Source organism: Citrus sinensis, chromosome 5 (genome assembly GCF_022201045.2).
Source record: "Citrus sinensis cultivar Valencia sweet orange chromosome 5, DVS_A1.0, whole genome shotgun sequence".
NCBI lineage: Eukaryota > Viridiplantae > Streptophyta > Magnoliopsida > Sapindales > Rutaceae > Citrus > Citrus sinensis.
Genome location: NC_068560.1, coordinates 1,883,731 through 1,910,436, shown reverse-complemented (window position 1 = coordinate 1,910,436; position 26,706 = coordinate 1,883,731). Strand labels below are relative to the sequence as shown.

Here is a 26,706-nt window from a genome sequence, read left to right as displayed (position 1 = left end):
TTCCTCAAAACACCCAACTAAGGTGGACCCAACCAAAGTCTATTGCATTGTTGAATGAAAGTATGAAATCTTAACAATTAGCTGAGGCCAACAGAAACAACATCAGACATTGTGATTAAATATCGGGTTTTTTATTTAAATATACCCCATTTGTCCTTAAATGCCAAATCTATACCCTATTACATACATATACCTCCAAAAAGTGTAAAAAGTCAAAAATAACCTTAAAAAATCATCTATTTACGTTTGCTTTCTCTCATGACTTCTATATAATAACACAACCAAAGTCAAGTATACTCGACTTTTTACCCGACTTAATTAAAAGGAAAATTTTCATTTCAATTTAAGTCGAGTATTCTCAACCAATTACCAAACTTCAATGAAAAGTCAGGAATTTTTGCTGAATGAATATTGGGTAAGGTTAAATTAAAGTCGGGTATTCTCGACTCTTTACTCGACTTACTTGAAAAAATTAAGAATTTTTCAGATAATTTTTTATTTCAATTGAAGTCGAGTATTCTCGACTACTTACCCGACTAACATGAAAAAGTCGAGAATTTATGCTGAATTATTAATTGTGTATGGTTTGGTTGAAGTCGAGTATTCTAGACCATTTACCCGACTTCGAGGAGTTGGGTTTAGTTTTATGAGGATTTAGTTGTGGTTATTTTTGTACTTTCTCTAATTTTTTAGAGTATATATGTGTAAAATTTAAGAGTGTTATAATTTTAGGTATATATTGGGTATTTTGAAGGGAATGGGGTACATCCCACACAATTCTCCCTTAAATATCTTCCTCAACTAACTCAGCGATCAAATGTCTAATTCTGTAAACATATAAGCTGTTTCTTCTCCCATCAATTAAACCCCAAAGAATAGAACTCCACTATAAGTATTCCCTTCTTCAAATTGGTTCACTTTTTCATACCTTTTAAGCAGGTTTTGTTCCTTTTTACATTAGCAAATAACGAACATAAACATCTATATCTCTAAGCAAAAAAAATATTTGTTCAAAAAATCGAAAACCACTGCAAAAAGGAAATGACAGATACCCAGTTGAAATAGAGGCTTCATCTCTCGCCCATTCTTGCCACTTAGCAGGAATCAATGGAAATAATCTCTTTCATCGCTTCCCTAGCTTGTCTCAGCTTCTCTATCTCACCCATTTTTCTCAAAACTTTTATGTACTGAAGAAAAAAAAGCCATTTTTATCGCAACCCAATTAAGAAAGAACAAGCAAATGGGTATCCACAAAATCACAGAATAAGTATGCGTATTGAAGTTACTTGAACATGGGTGTCATAATTTGGAGGTTCATTGGATAGATGATACTCTAGTTTTGAAGCTCCATGTTCTGTTTTGCTTCGTCTTCTGAGACAGAATCCGAGTCAGAGTCAGAGGCATCGCTCGAGTCCGAAGAGTTGTCTTTTGTTTTGTTTTGTTTTAGGGTTGTGCTTAACGTTGGGCATGGCTGTGTCTTCATCATCATCATCATCTTCTTCTTCTTCTGGGATCGTTGCTAGGGTTTCTTCTTTGGGTTCTATCTTTTGAAATTTGAACTCTCCTTACTCTGTTTCTCTCGTTTAGTGACTACTGGTTTCTTAATTTTATGCAATTTTTTTTTCTTAACGAGAAAATGATAAATACCTGGAGTGGAAAAATTTTGTTGATGTCCCTCGATTTTGATTAAAATACAAACAAATTCATTTATTTTTGGTCAAATTAATGAATGCCACGCATGTATCTGAAATAAGCACTTGCCTGAGTTCTTCTCATTGCAATAATCACCCTAATTTTCTTCTTAATTTCTCCTTTTTCCTAATTTATTATACTCCCATTGAATAATGGAGTAAAGAAGAAGAAAAATTAACTATATGATTTTTTTCTTTTTTTTTTTTGATAATTTGAGTAAAGTTTATGAGTATTTTTATGAAAGAAGAAAAGAGAAGTAGACATGAAAATAGTGAAAAAGCATCCAATTCTTGGAAAATGCCAAAGAGAGCTGCTGCATGTATGGATATCATGGATAAATCTCTTTCCTTCTCTGGAAGTGCATCTTTTGTGGAAAGCACAAGGGAAGAAGTTGTTGCAGAAAATGAAGAGGATGCAATAAGCTTGACCGCTAGAAAGGATGACGTTAGACCAAATCGAAGGCTAACAGAATTGCCTTTCATGATGCTTGTGGAAACCTAAAGTCTGTTGAAATGTTGGAAGTTGGAAACTTGTTCGTTTCAGGTCTTATATTGCCTCTTGAAAAATGTTGTTAGATGTGAAGATTTCGGACGAGTTGAATCTTGGGCAATATCTGGATATGAGGAAGGCTCACCGGTATTTTGGATTTCAACTGTCACTGCAGACTATGATTGTGTTAAACCTGCTAATAGTTATAAAATACTATATAACCTTTTCTATGAAAAGGCTCGTGCCTCTGTGGAGGTCTATAAAAAACTTTCAAGTTCTTGTGGAGGGAACCCTGATCAGACTGTCGATGAATTGCTTGCAGGAGTTGTTCGTTCCATGAGTGATAGCAAGAATTTTCCTCACAGGACATCTATGAGGGAATTTATAATCTCACAGGTTGAATTCATATACAATCAACTCATCGGTTTAGATGAGACATCCAAAAAAAAATGATCAGATCTTTGAGAACTTGCCTGTGCTCCTTGCACTGCTGGATGAAACTAGGAAGCAAGGGAGTTTAATTACCTGGAAACCAGTGCATCCAGCAGTGAAGAAGAAGAGCAAAACAATCAGTCTAGTTCATCTGCTTCTGGAGGTGAAGAAGATAAAGATATGAAATTGGCAAGGCTGTTGCAGGAAGAGGAGAATTGGCAATCAACGAAACATAATAAAACTCAGAGGAGAGTTGCTTCATCAAGCAAGTTCTGCAGTAAAATCAATGAAGATGAAATTGTTGATGACTATCCTCTGCCTGCATATTACAAGCCCAGTGAGGAGCAAAATGATGAGTATTTAATCTTTGATGCAATTAATCCTGATGAGCTTTCTCGAAGAATGCTTCACAATTGGTCACTTTACAACTCAGATTCGCGGTTGATTTCTTTGGAGTTCCTCCCAATGAAACCATGTGATGATAATGATATTACCATCTTTGGGTCCGGGATTATGACAACTGGTGATTCAAGTGGATTATGTGTTGATGCTAATTTTGATCAGTCTTCATCTGTGGCAGAGAATATTGGGGGAATACCAATATATTTGAGTGCAATACAGGAATGGATGATCGAATTTGGATACTCGTTCCTTTCCATATCAGTTCGGACAGATATTTCCTGGTATGCATCTATATGGGTATACTATCAAGAGGTTTGGTGGTGGTACTAGTGCTTAATGTCACGGGATGAGTGTTTTGCGCAGCTAACCCGTGCGGCACTTAGACAACTTTGCCGAATGTTGCTAAGTAAACCTAGAACTTCTCGGACTAGAGAAGAGAGCAATTGAGCCAAAGAAGAAACTTGTATTACACAAAAGAGATTACAATGCTTGAGTTGCTTGTTGTAGTGTTTGTTGGATGCAAATGCCTAATGCCATCCCATATTTATAGGGGAGGCTTGCCAAGCTCTAGAGATTCTAGAGAATTCTACAATGTGCCTAGAATTCTAGATATTTACATGTGCTGGAAAAGTATGGAGTATTCTAGAATATTTACAAGCTCATTTGTGCAAGAATTGCCTAGAAGTTTCTGGAATTGGGCCAAGCTAGCACTCTTGGCTTTGTGTTGGCTCTCTAGCCTGAAATTATGGGTAATTGGGCTAGCGATTTGGGCGGACCGTAACATCCTCCCCCACCTAAGCTCGCGGCGTCCTCGTCGCGATCTCGTCCTTGCTCCTTGAGGGACTTGTTCCGCGATTTGCCGTTAGTCTTCTTGTGCTTCTCTCTTGGGGAGGTTCCGCCACTTGCTCCGCATGTGGTCGTTTCCTTCTTTCGGTTGGTGTTGCGGCGTTTCCTTTTGTTTTTCCTCAACCCCTTATACTTGGATGGCTTTGTGCGTTGCTCAGCCACTCGTCTCGGTGGGAGCTTCAGAGGCATAACGTCCTTGCCTTTGTCATGGACGACTCGTGCCTGTTGTGGGACTTGGCTTGGAGGGCTTTCAGAATCCTCTCCCTTGTGGTGTTGCCGAATGGAGACCAAGTGGTTCGGATTCTTCTTGAATCCTCGTTTGCATTGCATGACCGAGAGCGCCTTTTCTGCGGGTTGTGCGCGCTCGACCGGTACCACGCATGCCTTACTCCCATCGAAGATGCTAAGGGAGTTCGTTGCGGGGAGTGGAAAGGCATGTACCTTGTCGAAGAATTCCATGCCAAGGATCATTGCGAAGTCATCCATCGGCACAATTGAGAAGTCGAGCTTCCCATTCCATGTCCCAAGCATAATGTGTACGCCTCGTGTAGTTCCCGCAAATGGCTTGGCGGGTGAGTTTACAGCCTTGATGGTGCCTCCGTGTTGCGTTACCTTGAGGCCTAGACATTTAGCCTCTTCTTCGGAGATGAAGTTGTGCATTGCTCCTGTGTCAAGGAGTGCACGAACTGTTAGGCCATTGATGAGCACACTTACGAACATGAGCCCTTTCCTTGTAGGTGCTGGCAGTTGGCTCACGAGTGTGCTAAGGCGTTGGAGCGAACCCAAGTTGTGTTGAGGTTCCTCCGCAGTTGGTGTGTGTTGGCCCTTCAGTTGTGCCACGACGGCGTTCAGCGACTTTCTCTCCGGGCAGTCGCGCACCCAATGAGGGCCATTGCAAATGAAGCATGGGCTTCGAGGTTTGGGTGGCTTCTCGGACTTACTTTGCCCGCCCTTGCCGCTTGGAGGCTTTTTCTTGCTCCATTCCTTGCAATTGCGGTCGTTGTCCTCATGGCTCTCTCCCCCACCTTGGTCGTAGCTAGACCTTTTGTCCTTGAGCCGAGCGGAGTATTCGGTGAGTGACTCCGCAACGGCAATGGCATCGTCAAGTGTTTGAACACCACGCCTATCAAGCTCGGTCTTGACCCAATCCTTGAGGCCATCTTGGAAGTAGAAGAGTGAATCCTTGTCGGACATGTCGCTTATCTCCAACATAAGGGTAGTGAACTCGTTGATGTAGTCCCGAATGCTACCCGATTGCTTGAGGCGACGTAAGCGCGCTCGCGCTTCCTTCTCCACATTGCTTGGGGCGAACTGCTTTCGGAGTTCTTGCTTGAAGTCGGCCCAAGTGTCGATGGTGCAAATGCCCTTGCCCATCTCGCCATGCTTGCGACGCCACCATAGTTGTGCAGCGCCTCTAAGATAGGTGGGTGCAGTGCCCACTTTCGATGCCTCGTCTCGAACACCCATGGCATCGAAGTATTGATCAAGCCCAAATAGGAAGTTGTCCACGATTGTGGCATTGCGTGTGCCATCATAAGTGTCGGGCTTTGGCACGTCAATGCGGCGCGCATCACTCGAGTTTGCGGAAGCTGGACTTGCGGAGAGTGTGCGCTTGTGCCATGCCCAATCCGAGCAGACTTCATCCACTTCCGCACGGACAGCGCGTAGTTCGTCCTGAACAAAACTACGAAGTTTGAGCAACTCATCATGGAAAGAACGAAACTCACCTTGGAGAGTGTTCGCTTGCTCTTGGATGAGAGCTTTGGTTGCCACCGTGAATTCGGCGTATTCTCCCTCGAGACCGTCCACTCATTCCTCCAATCCCTCGAGGCTTTCTTGAGCGGCGGACAATGCGATTTCGAGAGTACCCACACGAGGCTCCAATGCATCCACGGATAGGGCTTTGGACTTGCCGCGAGTCTTGCCTTGGGCGCGTTCTCCCTCACGGCCGCGGCTTGGTTCCGGTGGAACATCCACACCAACAACACCCTCTTGTGCTACGTTCGAAGGGTTGGCCATTGCTTTGTGAGCTAACTTGCGTGCGTGCAAACCTTGGCTCTGATACCACTTGTCAAGGGATGAGTGTTTTGCGCAGCTAACCCGTGCGGCACTTAGACAACTTTGCCGAATGTTGCTAAGTAAACCTAGAACTTCTCGGACTAGAGAAGAGAGCAATTAAGCCAAAGAAGAAACTTGTATTGCACAAAAGAGATTACAATGCTTGAGTTGCTTGTTGTAGTGTTTGTTGGATGCAAATGCCTAATGCCATCCCATATTTATAGGGGAGGCTTGCCAAGCTCTAGAGATTCTAGAGAATTCTACAATGTGCCTAGAATTCTAGATATTTACATGTGCTGGAAAAGTATGGAGTATTCTAGAATATTTACAAGCTCATTTGTGCAAGAATTGCCTAGAAGTTTCTGGAATTGGGCCAAGCTAGCACTCTTGGCTTTGTGTTGGCTCTCTAGCCTGAAATTATGGGTAATTGGGCTAGCGATTTGGGCGGACCGTAACATTAAGCTTGCCTTTTTGTACTCTTATCTTCTGTCAGTGTTAGTTCTTATCAGATTTCCGATTTTTTTTTTAGGTATAGGCTTGGAAGGCCATCAAAGCAGTATGCAGCGTGGTACAAACCAGTTCCAAAAACTGCGAGGCTTGCTATTGCCATCATTACAATGTTGAACAATCAGAGTCGAGCATCTCGACTCTCGTTTGCAGATGTAATCAAAAAAGTGTCCAAGTTCAGTAAGATTAATCCTGCTTATATTCTTCCAATCCCACAGAATTTGAAAGGTATGTGGTGGTTCATGGACATATCATACTCCAACAATTTGCAGAGCTTCCTAATAAAAGGATCAGCAAGTGTGCATTTGTGTCTGGTCTTTTTGAAAAAATGGAGGAAAGACGCCACACCAGGTCTTTGGTGAAAAAAAAGGTGGTGCTGAAGAAGGAAATAAATTCAAATCTGAGAGCATCAAAAAACAAGGTAATGCAAGCAACAACCACGAGATTCATAAAGAGGATTTGGGAAGAGTTTTACTCAAATTATTTGCCTGAAGATTCAAAGGAGGCATATATCCGTGAAGCGAAAGCGGATGAAGAACTCGATGAAGAACATGGAGAAAATAGTGAGGAAGATCCTGAAGACATTAGAGTGGAACAGATGCAAGCTGATAAGAATATGGAGAAATTTTGTTTATCTGCGATAAGTGTTAAGCCACCTTGCTCTTCGAAGGCTACCAAATGGGATGGGGAGTTAATAAGAAAAACATGTTTCAGTGAGTCTCTTTACAAACGTGCCATTGTTTGTGGCAATGTGGTTAATGTTGGTGGTTGAAACTGCAGATTCAGATCATTTGCCTTCAATATATTTTGTAGAGTTTGTGTTTGAAAAGTCAGATTCAAGAAAGACTGCCATGCACTGCTTTGAGAAAAAAAAAATTTGTATAAAAAATATATAAAAAATGAGATCTTAATATATTTTGTAGATACCATTTTTGATTTACTCACTCATAACTTTATAGAGGGGTACCTATCAAAATTCCCTGAATTTGTTTCTCCATTTCATTTGTCAATTTAATCTGAAAATTGTGAAAGTATCATGTAGCTTATACAAATTATTCATCTAATTTGTTGTTGTAGGTGAGATTTGGTGTCCTGCAAGCAGGAGCATATGGCATGTCTCAGTCTCGTAAACGTGCATTCATATGGGAAGCATCACCTGAGGAAACCCTTCCAGAATGGCCTGAGCCAATGCATGTGTTCACTGGCCCTGAGCTAAAGGTCAAGTTAGCTAGAAATTCCCATTATGCTGCTGTTCGAAGCACCGCAAATGGTGCTCCTTTTCGTGCAATAACAGTTAGAGATACAATTGGAGACCTCCCAACTGTTGGCAATGGGGCTTCTGTAACAACCATGGAAGTGGGATTTTCTTCACCTGTCTGTGATGCTCATTTTATCTTTATTGTTGTTCCTTCTACCAAAGGTCTTGTTTCTTGTATTTTCCTACCGTGCAGTATAAAAGTGAACTAGTGTCAGGGTTTCAAAAGAAAATCAGAGGAGATATGCTGGTCTTAAACGATCATATATCAAAGGCAATGAGTGAGCTGAACCTTATTAGGTGTCAAAAGATCCCAAAACAGCCTGGTTCCGATTGGCGTGTTCTTCCTAGTGAGAAGGTGTATAGTTTTTCTTTTAGATCCAACTGAAATTATCATTTCATAATTGCTTTGGTTTTAAACATTTTCCTTTTCAAATTCCCCCTCCAGGTTCGATTGTCTAACGGACAGTTTGTAGATTTAATACCCTGGTGCTTACCCAATACAGCTGAAAAGCATAATCAATGGAAGGGTCTGTTCGGAAGGTTGGACTGGAAAGGAAACTTTCCAACCTCCGTTACTGATCCTCATCCGATGGGTATGGTCGGAACGTGCTTTCACCCAGATCAGGATAGAATAATCACAGTTCGTGAGTGTGCTCGATCACAAGTCTTTTTGGCTATATATGTAAATATCCTGCAGTTAGTAGGAATGCTGAAAAACCAGAATGACCAAAAATAATTTTCATGCAGCACCGGTGACACTTTTAACTTGACAAGCTAATTACTGAATCAAACAAGATAAATTTTGCCAACTGTTTCTGCTGTCATGTTACCCTGCTCTCTTGATTCCAGCAGGGTTTCTCCGATAGCTATAAATTTGTTGGTGACATCCAACACAAGCATCGGCAGATTGGAAATGCTGTTCCACCTCCTCTGGAGTTTGCACTGGGGAGAAAACTAAAAGAAGCTGTAAAATATATTAGAAGAAGAACAATTGATAAAAGAAATGATTTTTGTGTGTATTTCACTATTTACAGGTACATATTTATAGTACAGAATTAATGATAAAAAAAGAAAGAGTACATGAGTTATGCATTTGTTATGGCAATTTCGTCAAACATGTGATGTGCCAAAATTAACTGCACAAGTTATGCTTCTAACGGGTAAAGACATAGCCTACAATATTGCCAATAATCTTGGCTGATTGCCAATGATCATGGCTGAACCAATTCCAATAGAAGCTGTAGAAATGAAAGCATCAACATCATAGAGATATTCATGTGTTCTGTGAAATAACTGTTCTTTGTTAATATGAAAACCTACTGTTTTTATTTTTTATTTTTACAACTTCGGCCTATTTCTTAGTAACACACCAACACTAACCCATCTGAAGACATTGGGCTACATTTTCTGAAGTAACTAGATTGATGACATGTAACCTCTTCAATTTATCTCCCTAGCTCATATTTGCAAGAAAATTTTCATAGTTTTAAAAATATATTTTCTCTTTAAAATATAGTTCATATAATGCTTTATTATAAGTTCATATAATTCTTTATTATAAGTTTTATCCTTTTCATATTCACACTCATATCAGCGTGATTAGCCAACAATAAAATTCACCGCAAAATTTATTTGGAAGAGTAAAGGTCTGTGTATCTTTGCTTGAAGAGTGGAACTAATAGCACCTCATAATTTTTTTTCTCAAGCCCCCCCCCTTCAAAACCTATTTTAAGTTTTCAAAAACTCTTTTTTAAAATTTTAGTTTCTTTTTTATTAAAAAAAATTTAACTTCTTCCACAAACCTCATATTAGGGATATTGTTTTTACAAAATTTTGAAAGTTTAAATCATATATATTTAATTAAAAAGAAAATTCTATATACTTGAATTGAGTAGAACTAAAAATGGACTTAAATAGTTATTATGTAATATACAAAGTGTTTGAGAGAAAATAAAATATATATATATATATAAAAGACTTTGGTGTAGTTGTGTGGGAGTAATGAACTAGAAAAAGAAACTTATAGAGAAAGAGAGAGAAATATAAGAATTTAATTAGATTTATTTTGTCTTTTAACATAATTAGAGAATTGTTTTAAAAAGATTATACAAATCTGCCAACAGTTATAACTCTGGCTTGAATTTGGGGCATTACATTTCTCCATTCACTTATGGGTCTATGAAAACTTAACACTTCTTAAGAACATATGGGCCTTTACACTTATGTACAACTAACTAAGACTAGGTTTGGGCGAATGGGCTTTACAATTTAAAATGGTAAAAAAGATGATGTAAATTATAAAATTAAATTTAAATTTATTCACATTTTAATTAGTATAATAAATTTGAATCAATTTTATATTTGGAGTAATGTAATAATATTTTTATTTAAAGATCAATTACTCAACTCTACGTATGTTTGATTTTAATTGTAATGTGCATGTATTTAACTCTTAAAATTTATAATAAGTACAAATAATTCTTACAAAAACATAAATGTTAAATAATCATACTTTGGATGTTTTTGATTTATATATATAAAAAAAAGATGCCCCTTATATTTGGATATCGAAAAAGAGAAAATAAACATGTCATTTAAACATATGCAATTTAAAGATATTCATATTTCAGCCAAATTCAAACCCCACTCAGATTTCAGATTAAAAAGCAAATGCTATCTTACATCATGAATTCAAAATTCGTAATTAAGTTTATTCAAATGTCTTTATACAGTTGTTTTATTAGTTCAATATAAAGATATATTCCAATATTGACATTAATAGTTAAAATCAAATAACATAACAAAATAACTATATATTTAAATATTGATTTACTGGCATCAAACAAGGGATTAGATAAAACTTTGTAAAAATTATCCAGTCATACAAAATAATGATATTGCCATACATGTGCCTCTGTTTTTCAGATTTTGTTAGATTATACAGCAGATTCTTCGAGATTTGTATTTGACTTTTTATTAAATAATAAACTTTATTTAGTTTCTTTGGATAAAAAGTTGTAAAAATAATCCAGTCGTACAAAGTAATGATATTGCCATACATGTGCCTCCGTTTTTCAGATTCTATCAGATTATACGGTGGATTCTTCGGGATTTGTATTTGAATTTTTATTAAATAATAAACTTTATTTAGTTTCTTTGGATAAAAATTTATTAAAAAAAATCCAATCGTACAAAGTAATGATATTGCTATGCATGTGCTTCGGTTTTCTAGATCCTGTCACATTATACAACGGATTCTTCGGGATTTGTATTTGACTTTTTATTAAATAATAAACTTTATTTAGTTTCTTTGGATAAAAATTTATAAAAATAATCCAGTCTTACAAAGTAATGATATTGCCATGCATGTGCCTCCGTTTTCCAAATCTTGTCAGATTATACAGCGGATTCTTTAGGATTTGTATTTGACTTTTTATTAAATAATAAACTTTATTTAGTTTCTTTGAAACCACCACTAGTCTCTTTAAAACCATCACATTGTTTCTTATAAATACTGACATGTACTCTGTCCTTCATGTACATATCACATAAGGTCTCATTTCCAAGTTGTAAACTTTAGAAATACTCTTCTCACAATGATATTTCTGACAAAATCTTCAACGAAAGTTGTTAAAAGAGGAAGAAAATGTGGAGAAACATCAGAAATGGGAACATCGGAAGGCGAAGACCAAGAAGAAGATGATGATCATAAAGAAAGTTTGACTTTATCGAATCAGCAATTTACCAGAAATTATTCGAGGTGAGAAATATAAATTTCAAATTAACTTCATATTGCAACTTCTCCTATAATTAACAACTATATATTCATAAAGAGCTTGTATATGAATCACCCTCCATATTCAGCGGCATCAGATTTAACATTCTACGATTAAGCTAAAGGCACTATGTTTCCACCTTTATCAGACATGCAGCCATGCAGGCCGAAATTGAGCAAGCCTCGTCAGTGCCGCCATTTGCTCTCAAGACGGGATTTCAAACAGATAAATGGGGTAATTATGTCTTTGCTTAATAATATAATTTCATTCTCAATTATTTAATCACCTTCAGGTAATTACTTAATTAAGCCATAATCTGTTATTTACACTGCTTTAGCTTCGTGAACACTGATCAAAATATAATTGCACGTGCCCCGCAGGCGCTGTCAGCTAGTTCTGCTACGACCGATGGATTGCATGTCCATAAAGAAGTTGTGGTATGTTGTTGCTGTCTATTATTATAAACCTCACCCACCGATATTCATTTAACTTAACAGAGGTGTGCCTATCAAGATGCCCTGACTTTTAAAGTAAATATGTTTGAATAAATAGTAAGTTGTGGGGTGGTACAAAAAGCCTGAATCAATTTCTTAACAGAGGGGTGCCTATCAAGATGCCCGATGCATTGGAAGCAGCAGCATACGATCTGTTTCCATGTCGTAAACAAGCATTCGTATGGGCAGCTTCACCTGAGGAAACAATGCCGGAATGGCCAGAACCAATGCACGTCTTTGCCGGTCCTGAGCTTAAGGCCAAGTTACCAAATGGCGCTCCTTTCCGTGCAATAACAGTTAGAGATACAATCGGTGAAAGCTCGTGAATGTGCGATTGATCTCGAGTACGTCTTATTGCTATTTTGATATTTGCAATTGAGATTTGGATTTAGTGCTGAGCTAAGATTTGTGGGTATCTTCTTACAAGATTGTGATCAACACTGGATCCAAATTCATGCAATTATTTAAATGAAAAATTAGAATATGCAAAATAAATTTTAAAACCAATGAACAAATCTCCATTCTTAGAAGTTTGACTGTAAAACTTCTTAACTGTTTAGATTTCGTTACTATTTGCATCACTTGTGATTATACTTTTGAATTAATCTTACTTCCTGTCACGTAGGGTTTTTCGGATGGCTACAAGATTGTTGATAACATCCAACACAAGCATAGCACATTGGAAATGTTGTTCCACCTATCCTGGCATTTGCATTGAGAAGAAACTAAAGAACGAGTACAAATGAAAGCATCAACATATAATGTGGAGATAAGATAAATGCATAAATCCATTTTTAGTCTACGGCTCTTTAACTAATTACCCAGTTTATCCATGTACTGTAAATAAACAATGATCTAAAACATTGTTATTCTCTACTTAACATATCAGATTTGAATTAATTTGTATTAATCAAATAAATCTTATAGTAGTGAAGGTAATCAAATTTTATGTGATCTAGTTGATTTTAACATTATTTTTGTCAGCATTCTACCATTATTTTGTCTCTTTAGCAGTTTTTTCTTTTTTATTTTTCTCTGCAATATTTTTTTTAAAATAGTTTTTTTTCTCATAAGTCAGAAAACTGTTTAAGGTACAAAAAATTTACCAGCAGATTTATATTTTATAAAATGTAGCAAATATCAAGGGTAAAGATATTGAAACAATCATTGGAGGAGTAAATGTTTGTGTTTGTTTTTGTATTTATTTTCATGTCAAGTCCCATGTCTATCCTTTCGTGGATTAGATGGTTCTATATTTGTCTTGGCTGTCCAAATTTCACTTATTGTGCTATGACACATCAAATTCAATCCCTTATTTCTTTGTTTGTTGATGAAGATACACATATATATATATAGGTCATGCTTGGTCCCTTGATATATCTGTTTCATTACGCCCAATCAAACAAAGGACAAAATAGAAAAAGGGGGAGAAAAAGAAAAGAAAAAGCTCTTTAATAATGCTACCATGATTTTTATCGGTAACATGGACAAGTTTTAATTTGGTATGAAATACTACAATCTATTACCTTGTGAGAGAAAGTTGTTGCAGAATGATAAAATAGTAAACAGAAATGATACAATTGTGATTAGAAAATTTGATTGATTGACAAAAATTAAGTCAACAAATATTTATGTATTGATTAATTGGCAATTAATCTTTGCATTAATTGATTAACACACATGAAGACAATCAATTAATCGTTTTGATTTCCATCATTATTTGATTTTTTTAGTTCTGTGAATCCACTTAAATTAGTCATGCACGATCATCACGTAATTAAATAAATAAAAGCACCGAATAATTCAACCAACCAATTAAAAAATTATTCATTACAACATAAGCAGAAAGCTGCTTCAAAGAGCACACATTATCACTATTATTCACTCCAACAATATCATCAAAAAGAATATCATTGGTTTGCATATCTAAATGAAGAAATTCAAAAAAAGAAAAGATAAAAAAGACAAATCGATGATGAAAGAAATATGAAATCATCATTAATTAAATTAAATAATTGTGCTCTCCTTGTTTCAATTTTCGCTTTGAGCACTAGGATTACTAAGAGCCTTGATGGCTATGGTCACTGCATTTTTAGAAGCAATTTTCAAGTTCAAAGTCACATGTTTCAGGTTCGGGTTCGATTTTGTATGCGTTAGCGCGAGAAACGCTCAGGTCGGCTTCATCAGCTGCCGTTTTCGCGACGGCAAAATCGCCAGCCTTAGCTGGCCCAATTGCTTTGTCGCAAGCTTCTACAACTTTAATGTATTCACCAATGGAAGTCATGAGCACGCTCTGTTCATATACTCGGCTTTTTAGTTGTTGAGCTCTTCAACAATCGGCCTTTTCTTCCCAAAATTTCAAGCCGAGCGCATTCGATTAGACCGAAGGCCGAAGCCCTCGCTTTTCCTTTCGGACCTTCCACGTGATTGCGACCACAAGATAGATTCGTGTGCAGGCAACCAACCCTCGTCATAAATCTACGCGTTCACACCTCACACATCGAAAAGTTCATTGATGCTGATGAGGACGCATGGGCAAATCTCCTGCTTCGATAGTGCAACGGATTCTTTTCTTCGTTCCATTTTTTTTATTCTTTGTCGTATTTTAAAAGGCAAACACAAGCATGTGACAGCACAGACTCTAATCACTACCGTCCAAACGGGTGTTCATTCCAATAAATGATTCCTTGCATTTCCAATAAAGTTAACACTTTCAAAACGGCAGGCTGTTTTTTATTTTTTAATTATTAATCACTTGCTTTTGCGCGTAGATTTGAATATCCCGTTCCTTCAGTACAGTTATTGCTGCGCCGAGGATTTCATTTTGGTTTAATTTCAGCATCGGGTTTTAAAGAGAGTTTCGGGCTGACTGAGGCCACACAGTTGGCTCCGAATGGAACGTCGCTAGAGGTTTGGTCAACCGGAAGATGATAATTGTAAACGTTCTATACTATTGACAATAATAATGCCACAGCAATATTGCCAAGATGAACTTCATTTTGGTGTATAAGAGGAAAGAAAATGTAAGCATTGATTGATATATTGATAGATAGATGCTTGTAACGAGGGAGAGCTAACAAGGGGTGAGTGAGGTTTATAAAGGACTTGATTTGAAACGACTCGCCTTGAACTCCATGCAGGTCTATCTGATATCGTCTAACTTGACTGATAATAATTTAATTAGTAACGATTCTACCGAAAATTCGACAATTATTTCCCTTATAAATATAACAATCCCAAAATTGAAAATTTATACAAGCACTCCTAATATACTTTAATATATAATCAGTTCCATCAATCAACCTTCTCAACTAAATACCAAATAACACCCAAACATCTCCAATATGAAAAGATTATAATATAACTGATTTCAATATACATTAAACATCCATAATCATCGAATCATAATACAATTATACATTTCAAAATGAGATGATCAAAATACATAATACCATCTATTTCTCCTAGCGCCATCACGTGACCAAAAATTCAAAATAACTACAGTTGGTCGTTCAATTGGTGTATCTGCATCCTTTTACAAGGGAAAAATATAATAAAATAAGGTGAATATAAAAATTAGTAAGCTCAGTGAGTGGATAACATCTTTTGAAAGTAACTTCCTTTAAAGATGATCATATCTTTTCGACATACCAATTTTACTAATCTATAAGTAAGAACATTGTTAAATTATTCAAACTTTAAATTGAACAATTGTCATTGAAGAATACATTATATTGTACGAAATACACATGAAAATCGTATCAAAAGATAACATAGAATACTTGATTCTTAAACTGTCACTAAACAAGTAAATGATCTTGTCGTACCTAGACCTCATATGGGTAGTGTAATGACATATTATCCGAGCACTGTCATGCCTGGAGCTACAAAGGATAGATCAATGAAGTGCTATCTCATATATATCATCATATCTCATCATACTGCATACATAAAATAGTCCTTAAAGGACAAAAGCACCCAAGCACACGATCCAAAGCTTCTATGTGCACTCAGATAGACCCAAAGGCCTCTATCTTATATGTAACATGCATGGGCCTCCAAAAGGCAAAAGCGCTAAAAAACACAGCCTATTAACCTCTCTATGTATTCAGAGGGGCCCCAAAAGGCTCTCATCTGAGCTGTATCTAACCAGAGGGAGAGGGATTTGTCTCATAATTTTTAATAACAAATTTTTATACACATAAATAACACATTTTTAATCGTACATTAAGTCTTCTTTTCATTCCATTAACATACTTTAAATTTACTTTTATTTTCTTCAAAATACTATTATACTTTACTCAAAATCGATAGGGAAAACCAATATTCATAAAATTTTAATAATGTGCCAATACGTAAATCAAATTTATTCTAGAAATCATTAAATTAGAGCATTAAAATCTTATTTTACAAATATGGTTTACTACACTCTAAAATCATAATAAAATATGAAAATGAGTTTGCATATTTCACTCATACTGACAATGCTTAAACTTGACTATCGTTCATATTCACAGCTTGGTTTTCTCCAAACCAAGGAAACGACATAGTTACTTTTTATAAATGTGAAATACGACTAACTGCACACAATGTAGTTCAAAACGAATAACTATCCACAACATACAACTCTTGTGACCATAAAATTACCAAAATGCCTTCACATTCATAAAAAAATAAATGTCAATTAGACATGAATAAAATGATCCTACACCATTTTTTTTTTCTAGTCCTCTTTCTTCAAAAGAATTTCATCAATTAACATTTATTTTTTGTGCATCAAGTATCCAACATATTATTTTTTTTGTAAGAATAATATATTAATTCTCGTTAGGCTTATAACATTCAAGAATATTCATGTTTGCTTTCATTGATATATAACATAAACAAACAAATCAATGCTTTATTGTATCCTAAATGCATATTTGCTTAATCCATATGCATAACTCAATCGGTGGGAGCAAATAACGTATTAAGGAAAGCGATATTTATAACGTACTTTGAAGTAAATATTAATTTACTGCAGTTTATATTTTTTTATTATATTATATTTGTACCACTTTTACCGCCATTTTCTATAACCATAAATATATGTCCCCCACATAATTATCACATCTTAGAAATTTATAAATACCAATAATATCATTAGTCAATCATTTAGAAACATCTAAGTATTTATGTTTAATTTATCTCTCAATTAAAACTAGACACACACACGTTTGTGTGTGAACTCTAATTAAATGTTGATACCTGTATTGCATACGAGCCATAAAGTGAGTTCCAATTTCTACTTCCATTTAGATGGATGTACTAATTTATTGATGGTGGTGGGGGCCGATTTTGTTTTCACTTTAGTGTAATAAAGTGAAGCTTTGCTAAATTATTGGTGGTGGGACAGTTTTTGTTTTCACATTAGAATTTTTGTTTTATTTTATTATAATTTATTTTAACACGATATTAATATAACATGATAGTTGAAATTACCATTGTAATTATAAAACATTGTATTGTACATTTAAGTCTTCGTCTTAGCATGAAAATTAATTCAATAAATAAAGTAATTATATAAGAGAGACACAGAGAGAGAAATGTTTTGATTTAACTTGGTTTATTATGATTTTGAAGACTTGTAAAGCGTAGGTTCGTAGCAGATACATTCCACCTCCCTCTTTATTCAGCATTTACCCGGACATTGGATTAATGTTGCTTGGCCCTACAAATATCAACGTGCGATTTTATATTTATTGAATCTGGTAACAAGTGGTGGTGGTTGGTGATTGGTAAATTGCTAAATTATTAATGGGTGGTGGGCTCTGTTTTTATGTTCCCTTTCCTGGAATAAACAACAAGTGGAAGACTTGTTACCTGCATTTTGCTTGACCCTTCACACTTTCTGTTCAATTTTCTCATTTTGCTTCTCAAAACTCAAAATTCTGCTTCTTTCTTTGCCCCCCCCCAAAAAAAAAAAAAAAGAGAGAAGAAAGAAAAAAAAAATGTCAATCATCGGAGAGGCAATCCTTACGGCGTCCGTTGATTTGCTGGTCAATAAGTTAGCTTCAGAGGGGATTCTGTTTTTTGCACGCCAAGAGCAAATCAAGGCCGATCTGATGAAGTGGGCGAATATGCTGGAGATGATCAAGGCGGTGCTTGAGGATGCTGAGGAGAAGAAGACGACTAATCAGTTTGTGAAGAAGTGGCTTGGCAAGCTTCAGAACTTGGCTTATGATGTTGAAGACTTGTTGGATGAGTTTCAAACTGAGGCTTTCCGGAGGAAGTTGCTGCTTGGAAATGGAGATCCAGCTGCTGCTCAGGATCAACCCAGTAGCAGTCGTACAAGAACAAGTAAGTTTCGGAAGCTCATTCCTACTTGCTGCACCACTTTTACTCCACAATCGATTCAGTTCGATTACGCCATAATGTCCAAAATCAATGAGATCAACGACAGATTTCAAGATATTGTAACACAGAAAGACTCGCTGGGTTTGAACGTAAGTTCAGCTGGGAGGTCCAAAAAAGACAGGCAAAGACTACCCACAACCTCTTTGGTGAATGAAGCCAAGGTCTCTGGCAGGGAAACAGAAAAGAAGGAAATTGTTGAATTGTTGTTGAAGGATGATTCAAGAAATGATGGTGGATTCTCTGTTATTCCTATTATAGGTATGGGCGGGCTGGGTAAAACCACTCTTGCTCAGCTTGTCTATAATGATAAGCAGGTGGAGGATCATTTTGATCTCAAGGCATGGACTTGCGTCTCTGATGATTTTGATGTTTTCAGGCTTACAAAATCAATCCTAATTTCCATTGCTGCTGACCAGAATGTGGATAATCAGGACTTAAATTTGCTTCAAGAGAAATTGAAGAAACACCTGTTTGGAAAGAAGTTTTTGCTAGTTTTGGACGACGTGTGGAATGAGGATTACAATGATTGGGTAGACCTCAGCCTTCCATTTGAAGCTGGCGCACAGGGAAGTAAGATTGTTGTCACTACTCGCAATCAAGAGGTTGCAAAAATCATGAGCCCGGATCAAGCTTATGAATTGAAAAACTTGTCAACTGAGGATTGTCTGTCTGTGTTTGCTCAGCACTCTTTGGGAACGAGAGATTTCAGTTCTCATAAGTCATTGGAGGACATTGGCAAGAAGATAGTGATCAAATGCAATGGCTTGCCCTTGGCAGCAAAAACACTAGGAGGACTTTTACGTGGAAAACATGACAGACGTGAGTGGGAAGATGTGCTCAGTAGCAAGATATGGGAATTACCACAAGAGAGATGTCGCATTATACCAGCCCTTGCAGTGAGCTATTATTATCTTCCTCCAACTTTGAAACAATGCTTTGCATACTGCTCATTGTTACCAAAGGATTACGAATTTGAAGAGGAGGAGATAATTTTATTATGGTGTGCTTCGGGTTTCTTGGATCACGGAGAGAGCGGGAATCCTAGTGAAGATCTAGGTCGAAAGTTCTTTCAAGAGCTACGTGCAAGATCTTTTTTCCAGCAATCAAGCAGCAGTAGATCACGATTTGTGATGCATGACCTCGTCAACGACCTTGCTCAATGGGCTGCTGGGGAAATGTACTTCAGAATGGAGTATATCTCAGAGGTTAACAAGCAGCAAAGTTTTTCAAGAAATCTTCGTCATCTATCATATATTTGTGGAGAATATGACGGCGTTAAAAGGTTTGAGAAATTGTATGATATCCAACATTTGCGAACTTTTTTACCACTAATGTTGTCAAATAGTTCGCGTGGATTCTTGGCTTATAGCATTCTTCCTAAGTTGTTCAAACTCCAAAGCTTAAGGGTCTTCTCTTTGCGTGGATATTACATCTCCGAGCTACCGGATTCAATTGGTGATTTGAGGTATTTAAGGTACCTTAACCTGTCTGGAACTGAGATTAGAACTCTGCCTGAATCAGTGAGCAATCTTTACAATTTACACACGCTTTTGTTGGAATATTGTCAGCTACTGAAGAAGTTGTGTGCAGCCATGGGAAACCTCATCAAATTGCATCATCTCAATAATTCAAATACAGATTCGTTGGAGGAAATGCCAGTAGGAATTGGCAAGTTGACTTGTCTTCAGACGTTGTGTAATTTTGTTGTGGGAAAAGACAGTGGTTCGGGGTTATCAGAGCTAAAGTTGTTGATGCATCTTCGTGGGGCACTTGAAATTTCAAAATTAGAGAATGTAAAAGACATTGGTGATGCAAAGGAGGCTCGGTTGGATGTAAAGGAGAATCTTAGAGAATTATTGCTTCGATGGACACGCAGTACCGATGGTTCATCTTCAAGGGAGGCAGAAACTGAAATGGGTGTGCTTGACATGCTCAAACCCCATAAAAATCTGGAACAATTTGGTGTCTGTGGCTATGAAGGTACAAAATTTCCAACATGGTTAGGAGATTCATCATTCTCAAATTTAGTAACACTTAAATTTGAAGATTGCGGCATGTGTACTGCCCTGCCGTCAGTCGGGCAACTGCCCTCTCTAAAGCATCTTACAGTGCGTGGAATGAGTAGAGTAAAGAGATTGGGTTCAGAGTTCTATGGGGATGACTCTCCAATTCCATTTCCATGCTTGGAGACTCTTTGTTTTGAAAACATGCAAGAATGGGAAGACTGGATTCCTCATGGATCCAGTCAGGGAGTTGAAGAGTTTCCTAAATTGAGAGAGCTTCACATTTTAAGATGTTCTAAACTGCAAGGAGCATTTCCAAAGCACCTTCCTGCATTGCAGATGCTTGTTATTCGAGAATGCGAAGAATTGTCAATTTCAATTACGAGTCTTCCAGCTCTTTGCAAATTGGTAAGTGGATGTAAAAAGGTTGTGGGGAGAAGTGCAACTGATCATCTCGGCTCACAGAATTCAGTGGTTTGTAGAGATACATCAAATCAAGTGTTTCTCGCAAGGCCATTGAAGCCGCGAATACCAAAACTGGAAGAATTGGAGATAAATAATATTAAAAATGAAACAGATATATGGAAGAGTCATAACGAATTGCTGCAAGACATTTGCTCTCTCAAAAGACTGACGATTGACAGCTGTCCCAAACTTCAATCCTTGGTGGAGGAGGAAGAGAAAGACCAACAACAGCAGCTCTGCGAGTTGTCATGCAGACTTGAATATCTAAGATTGAGTAATTGCGAAGGCCTTGTGAAGCTACCACAATCATCGCTCAGCCTCTGTTCCTTGAGAGAGATAGAAATCTGCAAGTGCAGTTCCCTTGTTTCCTTTCCTGAGGTTGCTCTGCCTTCCAAGTTGAAGAAAATTCGGATTAGTTCTTGTGATGCACTGAAATCGTTACCAGAGGAATGGATGTGCGACACCAATTCGTCTCTCGAGATCTTGTATATTGAGGGTTGCCGTTCGTTGACATATATTGCTGCGGTCCAGCTACCATCGAGCCTTAAGAAGTTGCAGATCCACCGTTGCGATAATATAAGGACTTTGACAGTGGAAGAGGGCATCCAGTGTAGCAGCGGCAGAAGGTACACCTCATCTCTTCTCGAGCACTTACACATTGAGAATTGTCCATCACTGACATGTATATTTTCAAAAAACGAGTTACCTGCCACGCTTGAGTCCCTTGAAGTTGGCAATCTACCTCCGTCTCTTAAGTCCCTTTTTGTTTGGGATTGTCCAAAGCTGGAGTCAATAGCAGAAAGGTTGGACAACAACACATCCCTTGAAACAATCAGTATTTATAATTGTGAAAATCTCAAAATTTTACCGAGTGGTTTACATAATCTCCGGCAGCTTCGAGGGATTACTATACAGAGTTGTGCAAATCTGGTGTCCTTTCCCGAAGGGGGATTGCCTTGTGCGAAACTCACGACGCTGGTGATATGTCATTGTGAGAGACTAGAGGCCTTACCCAAGGGATTGCACAATCTGACCTCTCTTCAACACTTAGCAATAATAGGAGGTGAGTTTCCAAGCCTTGAAGAAGATGGCCTTCCCACCAACCTTCAGTCACTTCGTATTTGGGGTAATATGGAGATTTGGAAGTCAATGATTGAGCGGGGACGGGGATTTCACAGATTCTCCTCTCTGCGAGAACTCATAATCCAAGGATGTGATGACGACATGGTGTCATTTCCACTAGAGGACAAAAGATTAGGGACCGCGCTTCCTCTTCCTGCCTCTCTAACATCTCTGAGGATTGTAGATTTTCCAAATCTGGAACGCCTATCTTCTTCAATTGTTGATCTTCAAAACCTCACTTCATTGTATCTCTATGATTGTCCCAAGCTCAAATACTTTCCGGAGAAGGGCCTGCCTTCCTCACTTTTGCAATTAGACATCTATCGCTGTCCGTTGATGGAAGAGAAGTGCAGAAAGGATGGAGGACAATATTGGGACTTGTTAACCCATATACCTTTTGTTCGAATAAATTTTAAATGGGTTTTTGATGACGACTCAACAGAGCACGACTGAAATATTTTATTGTTAGCATTATTATTATTATTTTTTTAAATCGGGTGTGTTTGTGTATGTAATTTTAAAATTAAAATCTCAATTGAAAACTATTTTAAATTAATATGGTTTGGTGTCGGTGGGCTTTTTGTATTGAATATAATGGGTTTTCGAATTTTTTTTATTAAATGGTGGAATGCTTTAAATTTAAGAAATGGTAGAATAACGTAACGGGTTTGCATTATTCAGCAGAGGAGGACTGTATTAATGTATGAATTAATTAGCTGAGGAGGACTTTGGCAAAAATTGTTTTGAAATAGATTGGAAATTGGTTTTTGGTGATATTTTTGATTTGTGAAAGGATGGACGATTGGAATATTTTATTATTATTATTATTTTTCTTTTTTCAAATTAGGCGTTGAAATGGATCGTAAATTGGTTTTTGGTGAGTCTTTATCATGTATATAAGGCCAATGGGTTTAATTAAACAATAAAATGCATTATTTAGCTGTTGAAACTTCATTTTCTTTTATTTATCCTTCTGCTGTACGGTTATAATTATATATGTGCGAGTGTATATTCTCTTCATCAGACTTTGACAAATATTATTTTGAAATTTTACCTGTTGGATATATAAACGCTGGAGTGTTCTTTTTTAAAAATAGCATGATTGGAAATAATTAATATAAATGAAAATCAAATTATTATGATTGAATTTGATTAGTATTATTTCGTCTATGTGTAATGTAACTTGTGAATTGTTGTGTGGTGATTATTTTAAACATTGTGCATATGAAAGTTAATTATTTACACCAAAGGGATTACTAGCTGCCTCATTAGTAACAATATTAACACACGAGGACTGGACTGTATTACAAAATTGTTTAATTTAACTTAATAGTTTCCGTGCCATTGCTATTAATATTTATAAATACAATTTATCAGTTATTGAATATTTCGATTCATCAAAAACTGTTATAATTGGAATGAATCTTCTTATTAACACATCATTAATTCTTTTACTACTGTAGGACCAGGATTTATAACACGTACTTTATTGTTGTTACCATTATTTCGTCTACATATAATCTAAATTGTAAATTGTTAATATGCTGACTATTTTAAATGTTTAATATTTTAAAATTATTTATATTGTTATACAGCGTCCGCTTATATATATATATATTATTAACAATAAACCAAGTGTATTAATTTCTTTTAGTGCAGTAGGACTAGGGATTTATGAAAAGCACTTTATTGTTGTTAATACATACAAGTCATCCTCAAAAACCCATCAAAGTACAATAAACAGAAAATCCAAAGAGAAACATCTCACAACAAAACCAGGAAAAGATCATAAACGAATAGCACATCAAGCAAAGCAAGCACTTCTTCCTTTAATCAATTACATTTAAGCTTTCGTGGCGTTAATATCTTCACCGGAAGAATTACCAGCAGCCTCTTCATCAATGTTGATAACCTTAGGCTGCAAGCTTTGGCACTGTGATCCTCACCCATTTTCCAAATGAGCAATAAGCACTATTACTTGTTCCAAGAATAACAAAGAAAATCTGCCAAAAAATGACATCTTTAACTATATAAAAAATAATACAAAAATAAATCAGAAATAGATCATACCTTGATTGCTAAACTTGTTAACCATTGCTTCGGTGTCTGGTTAGATGTTCAAGGCGAGGCGAAAACAATCGAAGAGCATTCACAATTGCCACAGCTCTTGAAGGAAAGACAACATTCTTGAGAAACAAGTGGAGAAGAAAATTAGGAATGTGGATTGTTTTACTCGTATACAAAAGAAGAGAAAGAGGCAATTAAGCATCTTTAACTTTGGCTAGTTTATTCATGCAGCATTCACAAACTGTCTTTTATAATTGGACTGGAGAGTGGAACATCTACAAATAAAAATTGCAGGTCTTGATCCATTCCAGATCTCAAAAAGTTCTTCATTTTACACGTAGATCAATAAGTAGGTCAGGTGCAAATATCTCAGGTCCAATATATATATACGAGTACATCCCAACCCGTATGTTTACATAAAAAGACTAGACGAATAACAAGCATGTGCAACGTAACTCACAGCAACAACACATTCCATGGTCAAGTTGAATAAACAGATAGATAACATGAGAATCAAGATTTCATCAAACCAAATAAATTAACAAATCCAAAAATACATTTAACTACTAGAGGGGACATGATGCAAAAGGAATAAAGGACACCATTAGATAAAATTTCATATTACAGCATTTGTCCAACAGACATAAGAAAGACCACAAAAACAATACAAATTATCACAAATAGCATGAAGTGGAAGTAGTCTGAAGCAATCCTAATGAGGATAACAGAAGACAAGCAATTGGTCCATAGAGCTCTACATATTGAGAACAAAAAATAACAAGATTGTTTCATACGTTATTTGTTACAAACAAGTAAAAGACCAATAGATTCACTCCTAAACTAATATGAATGCTCCAAGTTCACATGCAAAGAAATTGAAATAATGCATCAGGGAAAACTGAATCTAGGACAGACAATTCAAAAATTACTTGTCCAGAGAAGTAATAAAAAATGATGAGTGGTGAAGGTTTTCTCACATCAGCATTTAGTGGAATATGGTGGTACATTTTCATGAAGTCAGCAATCAGATTCTGGAATCTTTTGGTTCCAGCTGGTGGCTCATATGGGAAAAAAGAATGCTCCTTTAGAGCACTGGCAAGACAAGCTAGGAATGGAATCTTCTCATCAGCAACCAAATCATCTTCGAAATATAAATCCAAAGAACTGCTGATCTCATAGAAGCCATTTTTCAGAAACTCAAAAATTTTCTTAACTTGTCCAGAAATAAAAGTTGATATCATTTTAGCTCACTTCCCTGGTCAGAGCAATTACCAAGAACAAGCTACAAACATTAAGAAGTTACAAACTTTTCATATGGCTCAACTATAGCCTCTAAGACTATATATATAGATCATGAAGAATCTAGAAACATCTTCCACTCACCAGCTGCCTTTTGGGTTTGTTGTAAGAAACCCAGAATTTTCCTGCCTTATAACGGTCAGTAAACAACCTTGAATCACGTGCTTAACTCGTGCTTCAATTAGTGACCAAAACAACTGCTAAATCCGTATAAAGTACGTCAAATCACGTGAAGAACATGTGATTCACTTACTGGAAGTAAAAGACAATACACAGATGTCATATATATTCTCCTGTTTCATCCAGAAACCGACAGGGCATGCACAATCAAGGATACAAACCAACATGTCAGAAACTTCTAAAACTCATTTTTAAGCTTACAATTCAACACCTCTCTTTTAAGATCCTTTTCAATAATTTTCAGTTTTCTGACAAATGCAACATAATATGGTCATGTCCTACTTAATAACACAAAGCATAAACGTAGCTCTTATATTTTTCATACTCAGCCAAAGTTGTTGAACATATAAATACTCATGTATTCAGTATTCTTTATTAAATTAGTATGATTAGACATAATTAAAATAAAAATCAGATAATTATGATGATTGTATTAGTTAGCCAGATTGGTGTTATTTTGTCTAATTATCAAGGAGAACATTTAATTATATATAATATGTCCTTTGCATTTTCTCTTTTAATTAAAATCATAAAAAGACTTGCAATATAGACCATGTATCTATTATGTTGTTTATGGGAGTGAATTGTTGTTGTTTTTGTGATTGTCAAATATTTTCTCTTTTAGTGAATCATAAAGAACTAGCAATCCTATAAATTAATTAGTACGAGCTAGCTAGCTGAATGTTCAATGTTAATTGCACTTTTGAGCTACGTATGGCATGGTATGCTCGGGCAATGAAATTGAGTTTTGAGTTTCTGTCCTATGATGTTGTTCAATCAAGCAACTTTATTCTTCAGTGATAGACACAAATGAAAGTGTGCATGCATTAGCTAGATGATAATTAAAAGACCAAGATTATATTCCCATCATAATTAACAACTAACAATCCAACATGATCCAGTGTCAATTACTTTTCAGTTTCTTATATTAATTTCTTTTTCAATATATATAATGGCAATCTCATGAGCTGAATATGTTAATTTCACTGTGTTAGGCACCTTTGTGATATTTTATTAGGCACATTCTCGTATAGAAGGATCATATTCTTGCACAAATTTCAAATAATCACACCAAAGAGGGACAGACTGCATCAGAAAAAGGAGTACTCAGCTGCCTTCACTTTCAATGAACTACTATGATGAAAATCTCCAGATATGAAATTAACTTCTTATGTGATTCTTATTGTCATCATCAAGGACTTTATTTACCACAAAGGAGA

At 36.3% G+C, this 26,706-nt stretch overlaps 1 protein-coding gene and 1 long non-coding RNA gene across 5 annotated transcripts in view; one reads left to right on the top strand and one right to left on the bottom strand.

Annotated features, from left to right (window-relative positions):
• The window catches only part of LOC127902566 (putative disease resistance RPP13-like protein 1), a 92,522-nt gene extending 70,026 nt beyond the window's left edge, over nucleotides 1–22,496 (top strand). For 3 of the 4 annotated variants that reach the window (XM_052442034.1, XM_052442033.1, XM_052442030.1), the window contains one exon: nucleotides 21,197–22,496. In XM_052442034.1, coding sequence (XP_052297994.1) covers nucleotides 21,197–22,393 — 1,197 coding nt within the window. In that variant the 3' untranslated portion in view covers nucleotides 22,394–22,496. Of the gene's footprint in view, nucleotides 1–19,951 lie in introns of all 4 variants that reach the window. The other variant, XM_052442032.1, reaches the window with a different exon arrangement.
• Nucleotides 22,497–23,610: 1,114 nt separating this feature from the next.
• LOC127902577 (uncharacterized) lies at nucleotides 23,611–26,474 on the bottom strand. Its single transcript, XR_008054993.1, has 3 exons — nucleotides 24,985–26,474; nucleotides 24,011–24,126; nucleotides 23,611–23,943 (listed from the first exon to the last, which is right to left on the bottom strand). It is a non-coding gene; the product is annotated as an uncharacterized LOC127902577 (long non-coding RNA).
• Nucleotides 26,475–26,706: the final 232 nt, after the last annotated feature.